This window comes from Pelecanus crispus, chromosome 3 (genome assembly GCF_030463565.1).
Source record: "Pelecanus crispus isolate bPelCri1 chromosome 3, bPelCri1.pri, whole genome shotgun sequence".
NCBI classification, from domain to species: Eukaryota; Metazoa; Chordata; class Aves; order Pelecaniformes; family Pelecanidae; genus Pelecanus; species Pelecanus crispus.
In genome coordinates, this window is record NC_134645.1 from 122,489,012 (window position 1) to 122,501,262 (window position 12,251).

General features: G+C 37.7%; 1 protein-coding gene across 1 annotated transcript in view; it reads right to left on the reverse strand.

The window, feature by feature from the left end:
- The window catches only part of APOB (apolipoprotein B), a 38,087-nt gene that overhangs the window by 4,706 nt on the left and 21,130 nt on the right, over positions 1–12,251 (reverse strand). Inside the window, exons 22-26 of the mRNA XM_075708128.1 lie at positions 11,785–11,960; positions 11,463–11,650; positions 11,051–11,196; positions 8,622–8,998; positions 71–7,651 (exon numbers count right to left, since the gene is read on the reverse strand). Of these exons, the coding sequence (XP_075564243.1) occupies positions 71–7,651; positions 8,622–8,998; positions 11,051–11,196; positions 11,463–11,650; positions 11,785–11,960 (8,468 nt within the window). The remainder of the gene's footprint in view (positions 1–70; positions 7,652–8,621; positions 8,999–11,050; positions 11,197–11,462; positions 11,651–11,784; positions 11,961–12,251) is intronic.

The following is a 12,251-nucleotide window of genomic DNA, read 5'->3' on the forward strand; positions in this document are numbered from 1 at the left end:
GTCCTGGAATAAAAAATCAGTATACAGTAATTCCCCCCAAATCATGGCATATAGAATTTTAATGCCTTACCATTCAAGTCATATTCCAGGAACTGCAATGTTGAGCTGCAGGTAGAGTCAATGGACTGTTCGAAAGAGTCCTTTTTGTTTGTTAAGTCTGTTCTCCAGGTGACATTGTACAAAGGGGAAGCAACTTTGAAAGATCCAGTCAAGGCACCAAATGATGGGATGTAAATTCCAGCAGGCAGGGATATTTTGAGAGGGGGAATCTCAATTTTCTGTTCAGGAATTGTAATTGTAGGCAGATCAAAATCTGCAATCTTATTAGCTACTTCATCCAGACCTACATGGAAACTGCCAAGAGAAATACTCTTTGGAAGAGTGAATTGAGACACAGTTATTTGGTATTCAGGTATTGTCACCTCAAAATATGGCATTTTGTATTCTTCTAATGTAATATAATTGGCTCCTACATCCACTTTGGGGAATCTTAGTTTTGGCAGTGTGGGTAAATTGACATCAAATGGCATTGTGTTTAGTGTCTGTGGAATTTTTATGTTGCGCAAGTCAATGGTGTATGCTGGGACCTGAAGAGTGGTGAAAGGAACTCTGAACTCTGGAGTGCTGAGAACAGGGCTTGGAACCTTTAGATGTAACTCAGGAATACTGAAAGTGAAGCCATCGGTCAGCTTATTCACAGGTATGGGGAAAAAGTAACCATCATCGCTCTTTGTGTACACGAGGGATGCTGAACCATTTAAGTACTGTTTTCTGTCAGCACTGGTAGTGACATCCAACTTCAAGATATCCCATAAGCTCTTCTCAGCAATGGGACACTTTATGTTCTTGAGGAAGTCCATGTACCCTTCCAAAGATCCAGAAATATCAAACTTTGCCTTTGACTTTTCATTTGATAACTGCATGTCATGACTGAGAGATAATGACTGAATTTGGCCTTCGCCCTTCCAGCCAACTTTCTGGCTTGCAGTACTGATTTTCACTACAACAACTTGATTAACTGAGGCTGTGTCCAGGAAGGAATTTGGCTGAGTGGCTTGAATCTGAAGATCTGATGATATACCCCAAGGAGCCAGCTCTAAGGTTGCTTTGCATCTCTGAGTCCCCGTTGTTGTGAAAAGAGGTGTATATCGTGCATAGTTCTTCCCACTGTGCTCCCAGACTGCATAAACACGACGGGTAGATGCTTCAACTGCAAGTATTTCTTTCATTTCACTGTTCCAGAGTCCATCTGCTTTGGAGTGGGCCACAAGCTTGAGAGATGACCGAGCTCCATTAGCATTCAGATAGGTGTTTGCCTCATGGTCTAGACTTCCAGAAAATGCATTTCCAGTGTAAAATACTCCATCAATATCCCCACTTGTAGAAGTTTCTACTGATATGTAAGATGTAAGGGTCTCTAAAGCAAGTTTGTGAGCAATTCCTCCCTTAGCACTGGTGCCATATTTAGGAGTATTCAAATCATATGTTAATTTTAGCCCTGAGGAAAGAGTGGGTTTAGACTTAGTATTTCCAGAAAGTTCTTGGCTGAAATTCATTTTTAAAACTGGTGTGTTGATTTCTGCATTTGTTGCCACTGAAGCTTCCATGTTCCTCTTTGTGAGACTAATAGTGCTGTCATGATTTCCTCCTAGAAATTTGTTATTACTCAGGGACAATGCTGTGGCCAGCTTCAAGCCCCTTTTTCTTGTCAAACTTGTTGAACCATCCAGCTTAAATTGCAGTGCATCAATGACAGAAGAGGATGAGACACTGAGTTGCCCAGCAATATCTGACTGATTGAACAGCCCAGCATTTGCAGTTAAAGTGATCACACTGGATTTAAACGAGAAGTCATAAGTAATGTTACCCATGGCAGGAATTAAGATGTGGTTTGACGGGCTGTTGATTCTGAATCTAGGAAGCTTTAGAGTGCGTAGATCTTGTGGGACATGAAGGACTGGAAGCTCCAGAGAAGGTAAGACTAGTGTGTAAGATGGTACTGAAAAGCCAATAAATGGGACTGTGAATCCTGTTGTGCTTATTTCTTTTGGGAGCATGTAACCAAAGGCTGGCATCTCAGCAGTAAAAGGAGAAACCTCAATATTCACAATTGGAATGGTGTAGCCTGGAATCCTGAAGGTCCGTGGTAGTTTGTTCAGTGATGTCTGTATTTTGTATTTGTCAAATTTTGTTTTGGCTTCATTATATGACTTTGTGAGAAAATCTAAAGCAGTGTTTCTTCCTCTCTCAAAATACTTGTTGAAGAAAGTGATGTATTTATTAAGTGCTTCATGCACTGTTGCTAAAGGAAGTGGGATTACATGCATGTCTTTGTTTTTCTCATACTGAGCATTCAAATTTAAATCAAAGGATTGTCTTGTTGTCTTCAATAAATCCTTCAGGCCTACCTGTTCCCACAGTGAATAATCTTTTAGCTGAGGAGTTTTGATTCCAGTGTAGGGAACCTGAAGCTGAGGAATAGTTAGAGGAATATTTAGGAAGTCCAGGTTGGCATCTCCATTCATTTCGACATGAGCTTCAATTCTGTCATCATTGTTGCCAGCAGACATATTATGGGAATATCTGTACTGATTGAACCTGCCAGTAGCTTGCCAGCTGACCTGCTGAACAGAGGAACTGAGTGCAAAACCATAGTTATTCAGGAAGTCAATTTTGCCAGTCAGTTTCATTGGGAAGCTGATTTTCACATTTCCATCATTGTTTGTTAATAGACGAATTTCGAAAGGCTGTGCTAAGAAGGAAATCTCATTATTTACAGTTCCAGTAATCCGTCCATTGAGCCGAGCATTGTGAGAGCCTATTAATTCTACTTTCATTCCTCCAAGCTGTCCTGTGCCTTTTATATTCAGAATACTACGTCCCACACGCTGTGACTCAATTTCAGACTGAATCTGAAGTGTTGCATAATTTAGGAAACCACATTCATATCTCATAGCTTGGTTGACTTTCAGGTACTTGTCATTTATTCTGTTGCTGGCTGAAAATGTAATAATGGGGCCCTCAACCCTGAAAGTGGCATGTGAATCATGAGTGCCTTCATCAGAGAAATTAGGAGAAGCCCATTTCCAGTTTCCTTTACCAGTGGAGGTAAATGATATGTGTCCTGCTTCTACCTCTGTTGTCATATTATTGACCAGATCAGCCTGGCTGGAGAAATCAGCTTGTGGAATATTCAGCCTGTGGGAATATGCTGTTCCACTCTGCATCCAAATTTTTCTTTGCAGCTTGACCATAAAATTATTCTGTAGTTCTATTGAATTTTTTGTTGTATATAAGTTAGCTCTAGTTTCAGCTTCACCTTCTACCAAAGTCCCTAGAAATACCACTTCATTGGTGTGATCAACTTTAAGGAACCTGTGGTTGACCTTCATGGAATTTTTAAGGTTCAGCTGCTTCATCTCAGGGGCCAAGAGACGTGAATCTGCAATAACACTAAAAACAAGGAAGTCTAATTTGGACGTTGTTTGAGCTGAAAGGGAGGTCACAAATTCTGGACTGTTTGCAGATGTTGTAGTATTACGAACCTCAGCTTGTGTAGACAGTGTAAAGAATGGAGAGGTGACTCTGAAAGCACCAGACAATTTGCCAAATGTAGGGACAGTCACAGTATGTGGGATACGTGGAAGCTGGAACTCTGGTATCTTCATGTTAGGAATCTGGAGCTCATCTAGATTTAGCTTTGGAACCAATAATTCTGGTATTTGAAACGGAGGCATTTGTATTTCTGGGAAAGAAATGTCAGAAAAAGGCATATCTCTCATCTTCAGGTCTTTAAAATACAAATCAATTGCTGGCAACTGAAATTCACCAGACATGACTTTGTCTATTATTCTCACAATCTGAAGCTTAATCTCATTCAAGTCAATTGTATAGGAAGGAATTTTAAAGGCATTTAGAACTGTAAATTCTGGGGTAGTAAATTTAACTGGGATTTTCATGTCCTTTAGTCTCTTAATATTTACCTCATAGGAGGGGATATGCAGATCAGTCAGTGGAACAATGAAGTCTGGTGTTCGAAATGTTGCTTCCCGAAGACTTCGGAGACTAACCTCAAAGGCAGGTATAGTGACTATAACAGTTCTGATTTCAGGAACTTTAAATCCTGTTTCAACAAACTGGTTTAAATTTTCAGCCCAATTTTTTAGATCATACTCTTCAGCCAAAGCAACAATTTTCTTAAAAGCTATGTTCCACTGGTCAGAAATGTATATGACAACAGAATTATAGAATTGGCTTATCTTCTGAAGACACCACTGGAATTCCTGGGAAATATCCATTTCAGAAATCCTCTCTCGCAGGTCTTCCAGATGTTCATTTACCTTGGCTTTCAGATTAGCAAATGTTGTTGAGTTTATGAGCTCCTTGAACCAGTTAATTAATGCAGCAAGCTTGGTGTCCCTTAGTTGTTCCATGTGTTTTGAAATCACAGCTCTAAAATCTCTCATATACTGTTTCAGTGCTTCTGCTTTCTGTGGAAGTTCTAGATTTCTGAGTTCCTCATTTATTTTCTGAGTCACTTCTCGGATTTTGTTATTTGTGTCATCAACAAACTGGTTATAGTCAAAAGACTTGAGCTTTTTAATAACCTTGTCAAGGAACTTGTTGACTTCCTTTATCATCATTTCATAATCAAAGGTTTGCACTTTCTTGACAGCATCATCAATAAAAGCAACAACTTTATCAAAGCATGACTTTACATCAGTATTTTTCAGGTAGATGGTCAGTTTCTGGACAGTTTCTTTTATTCTGTACTGGTTAAGCAGTTCTATCATTCTGTCCATTAAAAAATATACCTGCTTATCAATTTCATATTTTACAATCAGTTTGTGCATATGACCACGGAAAGCACTGATCTTCTCAGACACTTCATACTCCTCCATCCAATTTAGAATAAAGTCTTTGATTTGTTCAAGAACTTCATTAATTTTTTCAATTGGTAATGAACGCTTCAATTTTTCTAAAACTTCTTTAGCATCAAACATTTTAATCTGCTGTTTCAAATTTTCTGCAATGCGTCTGATATCAATATTCTGAATCTGAATCTTGAGTTGTTCTAGGTTTTCCTGTATCCTAGCTGTAATCCTGTACTCGTCATCTACATTTTTAATCCAAGCCAAAGTGCTGCTTCCAATTTTGCTAGGATAATACTGGTAAAAAAAAAATTGCAATTTTTGAATAGTGTCAACTACAGTCATTCTTATCTTATATTTGTTATCTAGAGCAGTCATTGTTTCTACTATACGGTCAAGAAGCTGTGCAATAAGTTCTTTAATGTCATACTGCTCATAATGATCTTTGATGTATTGCTCAATTTGCATCAGATAGACCTGCAGCTGAGACAGTATTTCTTGAAGATTGGCTATGGCTTTTTCCAGCATAATTTGGAGATCATCAGATGTTATTCTGTAGTCCTTTGTGAAAGCAACCAAAGTATTTTTCATGTTGCTAATTCTGCCTTTCATATCTAATTTGTCCATGTAATCGTTAATGTGCTGTGGGAGTTTATCCAAAGCTGCCTTGTGTTTTTTTATATGTTGTTCTATGTCAATGTTCTTCAGGTAACTTTGTATGGCCTGCAGTGTGGATAGAATGGTGCCTCTGATTTGTTCAAAGTAAACTGGCAAATGTTCCAGGAATGGTAGGTTAATAACATGCATATCTTTATTTTTGTCATACTTCACAAAGCCAGAGATGCTGAATTCTTGAGGCTCTGACACACTGCCCCTGAGGCCCAATACATCAATTAAATTAACTTCTTCCGATGTGAATGGTAGTATGACTGAAGTATCCATTACAGAGAGATCTGCTAAAGCTCTTCCACTAAGTTCCACACCAGTCTTTTCTGCATCGTTGTAAGCACTGAGATCTTGTGAATATACATTACTGTTTAGCTGACTTTTCAATTTCCAAGCACTTGACTGCTCTGATGGAGTAAAAAGCATATGAACTTTGTTATCAAGCAGGGTGGTGTATCTTCCTCTAGACTTCAAGCTATGGCTGGTAGATCCTCTGTAATCATGGGAGAAAGTGAAAGCAAGAGGCTCTGCTTTAAACAGGAATTTGCTGTAAAGGTCTCCTGTGTGTTCACCCATAACAATCAGCTTTCCATTACCATTGGTATGTATGTCAGCAGTGATAGCAAATGGGGCCATAGTGGAACGCACAGCATTGCTGAAATGGAGAGATTTGGAATCACAGTTTGTGTTCATAGTAACTGAGGAAGCAAGTCCTGCCACATTCAGATTAACCCTGTGACTTACTGCTGTGCCTTGAACATTTGCGACTGTATCTGTTTTAAAGTTTGCAGCTAGATCAGCATATGTAATGGTGTAGGTATGCCTTATTTCATCTGCTCCATAGGCTCCTCTGACATTGCCACCCAAGTTTAGCTTCAGAGGCTCGAGAAGCAGTTCTGCTTTGTTGGAAGCTTCTGTTTTAGTGTATTTAATATTATTGCTCAGTTTAGCTGTAAGTGAGCTAGGCTGCAGCTGTAGGTCAAAAACATGCTTGTGGAACTTGTCAAAGCTGAAACTGTTGTCTAACTTTGAAGCAAATGTTAAGGATAAGCCAGGAATATTCAAGTCATTTGTGTACTCCAACTTAATCTCTCTGAATGATCCTTGCAAATTATTTGAAAACTTGAGTCCTTCTCTATTCACTCTGAAGTTTAAAACATGTTTGTTGTCCATACCCAGAACTGTACTCTGATATTCACTTCCCAGCGTTATTTCCGTTAAGCTCACTCTTCCACCTAGATTGAATTTTGCATTGTTTTTGCCATAGCGCCCAGAAGAGGACAGTGACATGGAGCCTCCAGCAGTATCAAGTTTGGCATTCATTTCACTCTGCATTGTCAATGGACTAAACTGCACATTTGTGGTTGCGCTGCTGGCTAGACCATACTGATTTATATTGAGTGAGGACTTATGTGCAGCTCGATTCCTTTGATCAGTCATAGAGATATCAGTGTTGAAAACAAGATCCTGGGAATTGAGAGAACCTGCAAACAAGGCGTAATACTGCGTTTGCTTGTAAGTGGCTTGGTACTCAGATCGAAGTGCTGCCATCTTCTTTGACAAAATTAATTCAAGCTTATTGACACCTGCAATATGTCGGTATCTCCCATTTGTTTCAGATGTCATTTTCAGCTGGCTGTTTTCATACTTCAGTGAAGCTGTGTTCTTTAATAGTCCACTTTGTACATCAGAAACTGAAGTAATGGAAAATAAATCATCACTGTATCTGCCAGATATCTGATTGGTAGCCTGAAGGTAAGAAGAATCCAACTTCAGATTTGATTTTCCTTCTAAAATCCGTCTCTTTTCATTGTATGAGCTTGACAGAGTGTAAATGCTTCTTGCAAAGACAGAAGCCACTTCCAGCTGCCCTTCCATCTTGACATTATTGATATTCACGTTATTTGTTTTCTCAGAAACAATATCACCAGAAAATGAAAGCTGAGGACCCAGAGTACTGGATGCCATAAGAGATATGGTGTAGTTTGCAACTGGACTAGGTTCATAAGTCTTTGTCCTGGCCAACTTAAAAACTGATGTTAAGAGTCTGTGCTTCAGGTGATTTTCATAGGCACAGGTGAATTCATTTCTATTGTATGATGCTTCTCCAGAACCTGAAATAGGAAAAAGGAGACAAAAGATAACTGTAATTTATACCTTTTTTTCTTTAAGACTTTGTCTGATGCCACTAAGCTTTTATGTTACTGCTTGAATTGCAATTACTGTTATACCACTTTGCTTTAAAGTCCAAAATGTTTTGGTAAATCCTGAATATTTCTGTAAAAATTGTTATTATTTTGATATTTGGGGCTAAAGTTTTGAACTATGAATACATTAAATCCCTACACAACTCTACTAAATATAATTATGTGAAACAACACAAAGTTATGTCATTATTTAAACTTAAATTAAGAAGATGGACTCTTAAGAATAACCTGTATCTAACACTCCTTGTTTTTGAAGTTTTCTTTATCATGCTTCATTTATGGTGGGGAGTTTAGAAAAGACTGAAGTTAGCTTGTCCTTTTGCAGTTTGAGAACTCATACTGTGATTTTAGAGGAACTAACTTAAAAATACCAGTCTTAAGACCTATCCAGTCTAAGTCCAGGGTAACTGCTATGTAGTTATGGCAGTATATGGACATATATAAATGATACATTTTTTTTATTTTATTTTTTTATATATATATATATATACAAAAATATAAAATGAGAGCAAGAAATAAACTGTGGGCATACCTACACATAAACCTGCACACCTGATTTTGAAAACACTTAACTTGTCAGATACATAAGTGTTTGTAGAATCATGCCTTCAGTTTTGAAGGACTTTTTCTTCAGTAGGGAATATTTAGGAAAATATGGACCTTGAAAGTCTTTATTGAATTAAACTGACTTCATCTTTAGTGCCTGAATAAACAGACTCACATAGTATCTTTAAAAACAAAGAGAAAGTGATTTGAGATTATACAACACCTTTCTTTAAATAAGCAACAGGACAATGAATGTGCTGTACCTGATACATGGAAAATAAAGTCATTAAAATAGTTTTGCCAACATTGCAGTATTAGCACACATTCTTACCTTTCACACTGTAGGAAAGTAGATCAAAAACCGAATCAGCTTTTGTGGTGTAAGTAGTTCTTACGCTGGATGCTTTCTCTGTGGTGCTATTAGCCAAAGTGTATGCTGCTGTCCAGTTGTAATAGTTGCTGTACACATTAGCAGAGACCTCTAAAGCACCAAGTAAAGGCACACGAAGAGGATAGGATACTGGAACAGTAAATGTCGGGATTCTGTATTCCTGAGATGGCACACTTATTCCCATTGACTCCATTACCAGAGGAGGTGTTTTAACAGTCTGTGGCACCCTTATGTCATGGGATGATCTTCCACCAAATGGCAACGGGATATTAATTAGAAAACTGTTTTTATTTAAGCTGTATCTGATCCGGCCTTCACTAGAAAATAAAAATGACTCTGTTAGAAACTGTAAGTCCATGAAGCACATACAGAAATTTACATGATTCCTACTGTTTCCATGATACTGAGCTTGCTTACATGCTTATATCAATGTCCTGACTTTAGGTTTAGAGAGAAATGTAATGATCATCTGTTATTATCAGCATTTTTTAAGCACTCATCTATCAGAACTTACTGAAAGCACTTCTGATATCAGTGAATTCTGTCAATGTTTTTTCCCCTTATTTCATAATCAGGGAGACTCATAGGTCAAGTAGTCCAGAAACACATTCTTTCTGTAAGAGTTTGCATTAGAATTCAAAGGTTCCTGATTCTTTGTTCAGAGCTTAAGTAACTTTAGCTCAGAGGTGGAGAATGTTATTCAAGGGGCTAAATACACAATTGTTATGAATCTTGAATTTGATTTTCTACTCTCAGAATCCAAATCTGCTTTATGAACATGAATGAAAAGATGTATTGGCATGAAAATGATCCTCAAAATGAAGGAATTTGACCAGGAGCTAGGACTAGAAAAAAATGGATTGTCATCAAAGTGTCATTACGAAAAGGCAAAACAGGAGGAAACTCAGCCTTAATTTCTGTATGAACAATAAGCTGGCAAAGATGCTTTTCTTGTTTCCCTAGCTCGTCTTTTATATTACAAAATCATCTTTTTTTACACTTAAAGTTACATCCTAAGATGAAAATTAAGGAAACATTTCTGAAATTTGTTCCTTTACATCAAATGGCTAAAAAAGCAACATCACAGAGCAGTAGAAATTCCTATTATTACTATTCTAATATGCACTCCTAATAAGAACATAGGAAAAAACCCAATTTTCTGGGAACTTAGGAACACAGTGGAAGCAATAGAGATGTGTGTCATTAACATACAGTTTCATATTACCACAGTGAAAGATAGTACATGGAAAAACAGTGCTGAGAGAGATAAAATACAAGACTGTTCTCCACCTGTTTTTGTAATCCAATCTTACACTAGCTTCTGTTGTCCTTTACATTCCTTTCAGCCATCAATATTTCCCTAGCTCATGAGAAAACTATATAGACATGTTTCTATTGATCACAGTGGTAGCTGTAGCTGTATTCTGAAGGTACTACCAAGCAACACTGTTCCTTGAATTCTTACACATAGGCAGAGCAGCAATGTGATATGAACGTTAAATGGCAAGAACAATATGTGCTAGGAACTGTAATGAGAGCAAATCCTGGCAGGTGCATGAGCATTTTAAAGTCTAGATCCACTCTGGCTGACTTACAGTCTGATTTCCTAGAAACAGAAGAAATATACTATTTATCTGCCTTCCAGTCTCCCCTTTTGTTTGTCAAAGCCTACTGTTTAGAAATTTTTAACATGTTGGATGATTTCTATCAAACTGGACAGAAGGATAAAAGCCTTAAGGGTAATTACATTCATGCAAATTCTGTGAAACTCTCTATTAGGTGGAGGAGATGGGCCCCAACTCGTGCAAGCATCCAGTCCACATGTGTACAACCATGGCACGTGTTGCCTCTGAGCAAGTGACAGATGGAGTCAGACATGGGAAGAGGTCAGGGTACTATATTGGTGGAGGTCAACCAGTGTGTGTAGGGGAATAGGAAGAACTGTCCAATAGGACTGCACAGGAAAAAGTAGAGATATTAGGATTATGACCAAAGACAATGGGTCTGTAGGGATGCAGGACACAAGTCTATGGGAAACCTGGCTTCTTAGTTCTGTGGCTTAGACTAAAGATTGTTGAAAGCTGTATTTTTGTTCATTTCTCATGACTATATAACACAATACTTCAGGGTATATTGATACACTGCAGGAGTGACTGCTGTGAAGTCAAGTCTGTATTAAAGACATGCATCATTTCCTCCATATAATTTCATCTCTCTGGTCTTAAAATTCTTTGTTATGATTCCAATTTTATAACGTTTACAGCAATTCCACACTGTTTTATTATACAAAGTAAAATAAAATAACACCAAAATGTGAACAAATATCTATTTACATGTTCCTGTGTGACCATCCTAATTTCTCTCCCTACCTTTTCAGGAAAAGTTCTTCAGGAATGGTGATAACAGGCAGGCTAATCTTCTGAATGCTCAGTTCCTGCAGTCCACTTAGCTTATCTTGCAGCGTCTGGGCATAGGGGACATCTTTTGATGCCTTTTGCAGCCAGGTGTTGGTTGCCTGCAATGAGGAGACAAGTTTTTCAAAGTAAATTAACAAGTTTTAGGAATTCCCAGTAAGGTATCTGAAAGACATTTTAACTATCCATATACTGATCCCCAGGCATCTGACAAAGTGGCTGGTTCAATCAAAGTTGGAAATATACATCTTACTCAATCTGATGAGCACTTTTACAAGTAGTTCCCATTTTGGCTTCCATGGTAGAGCCAAGAAGTCACCAGGGCTATGTGACCAGGCTGTAATATCTACTGTAGGTTGAAACATACCACGATAAATTGTGACACAATATGTCGCAGTGTCATATCTGTATGAGCCACTTTCCGATCCAGCAGTTCATTGGCATGATTCTCTAAAGTTTTTGGGTAGTCTGAAAAGTCAACTGGGAAGCCAGAAGACATTTTTTTCACAGCAGCACTGGCACCTGAATTCCACTCCAGCTCAACTTTCTCAGAATCTGAAAATCATGAATTTAAAAGAAGAGGCTAAAATTAGTAATATTCTTACTCTATTTAGGGATATACTATAAGCTAATGTAAAAAGATATTTAAATGTATAGGTTGTACACATGGATCATGTTTTTACCCCTACCATATCTGAGAAGAACTCTTTCTGAAATTGAGTTTCCATGAGTTGTTACACCTGAGCTCATCTGAAGAAATCCTTTGGTTGGTGAATAATTAACCAATGCTTCAGTTCTAAGTTCGGTTTGCAGGCGAGGAATAGAAATGGTGCCTCCTAACATTGCCTCTTCCATTCCAGCATATCTGTGAAAGCAAAATGTAAATGTTAATATAAAACATTTCACTCTACTTTTTCACCTACGTTTCAGGAGCAATTTCAGCATTTAAATCTATAGTAAAAGTATAATAGGGGTTATAAAAAAATAGATTGAATCAAAATTGTGAATTTTGTTCCAATTCAATGAATGTTTTCAGCTTTTGCTAGTTACTTTGGGAAATCTATGGTAAATTGTTATAATGCTACTGTGCAGATACACACAATAATAATACCATATTAATTTCATAATACTGAAATGGATGGAAATATGTACCTGT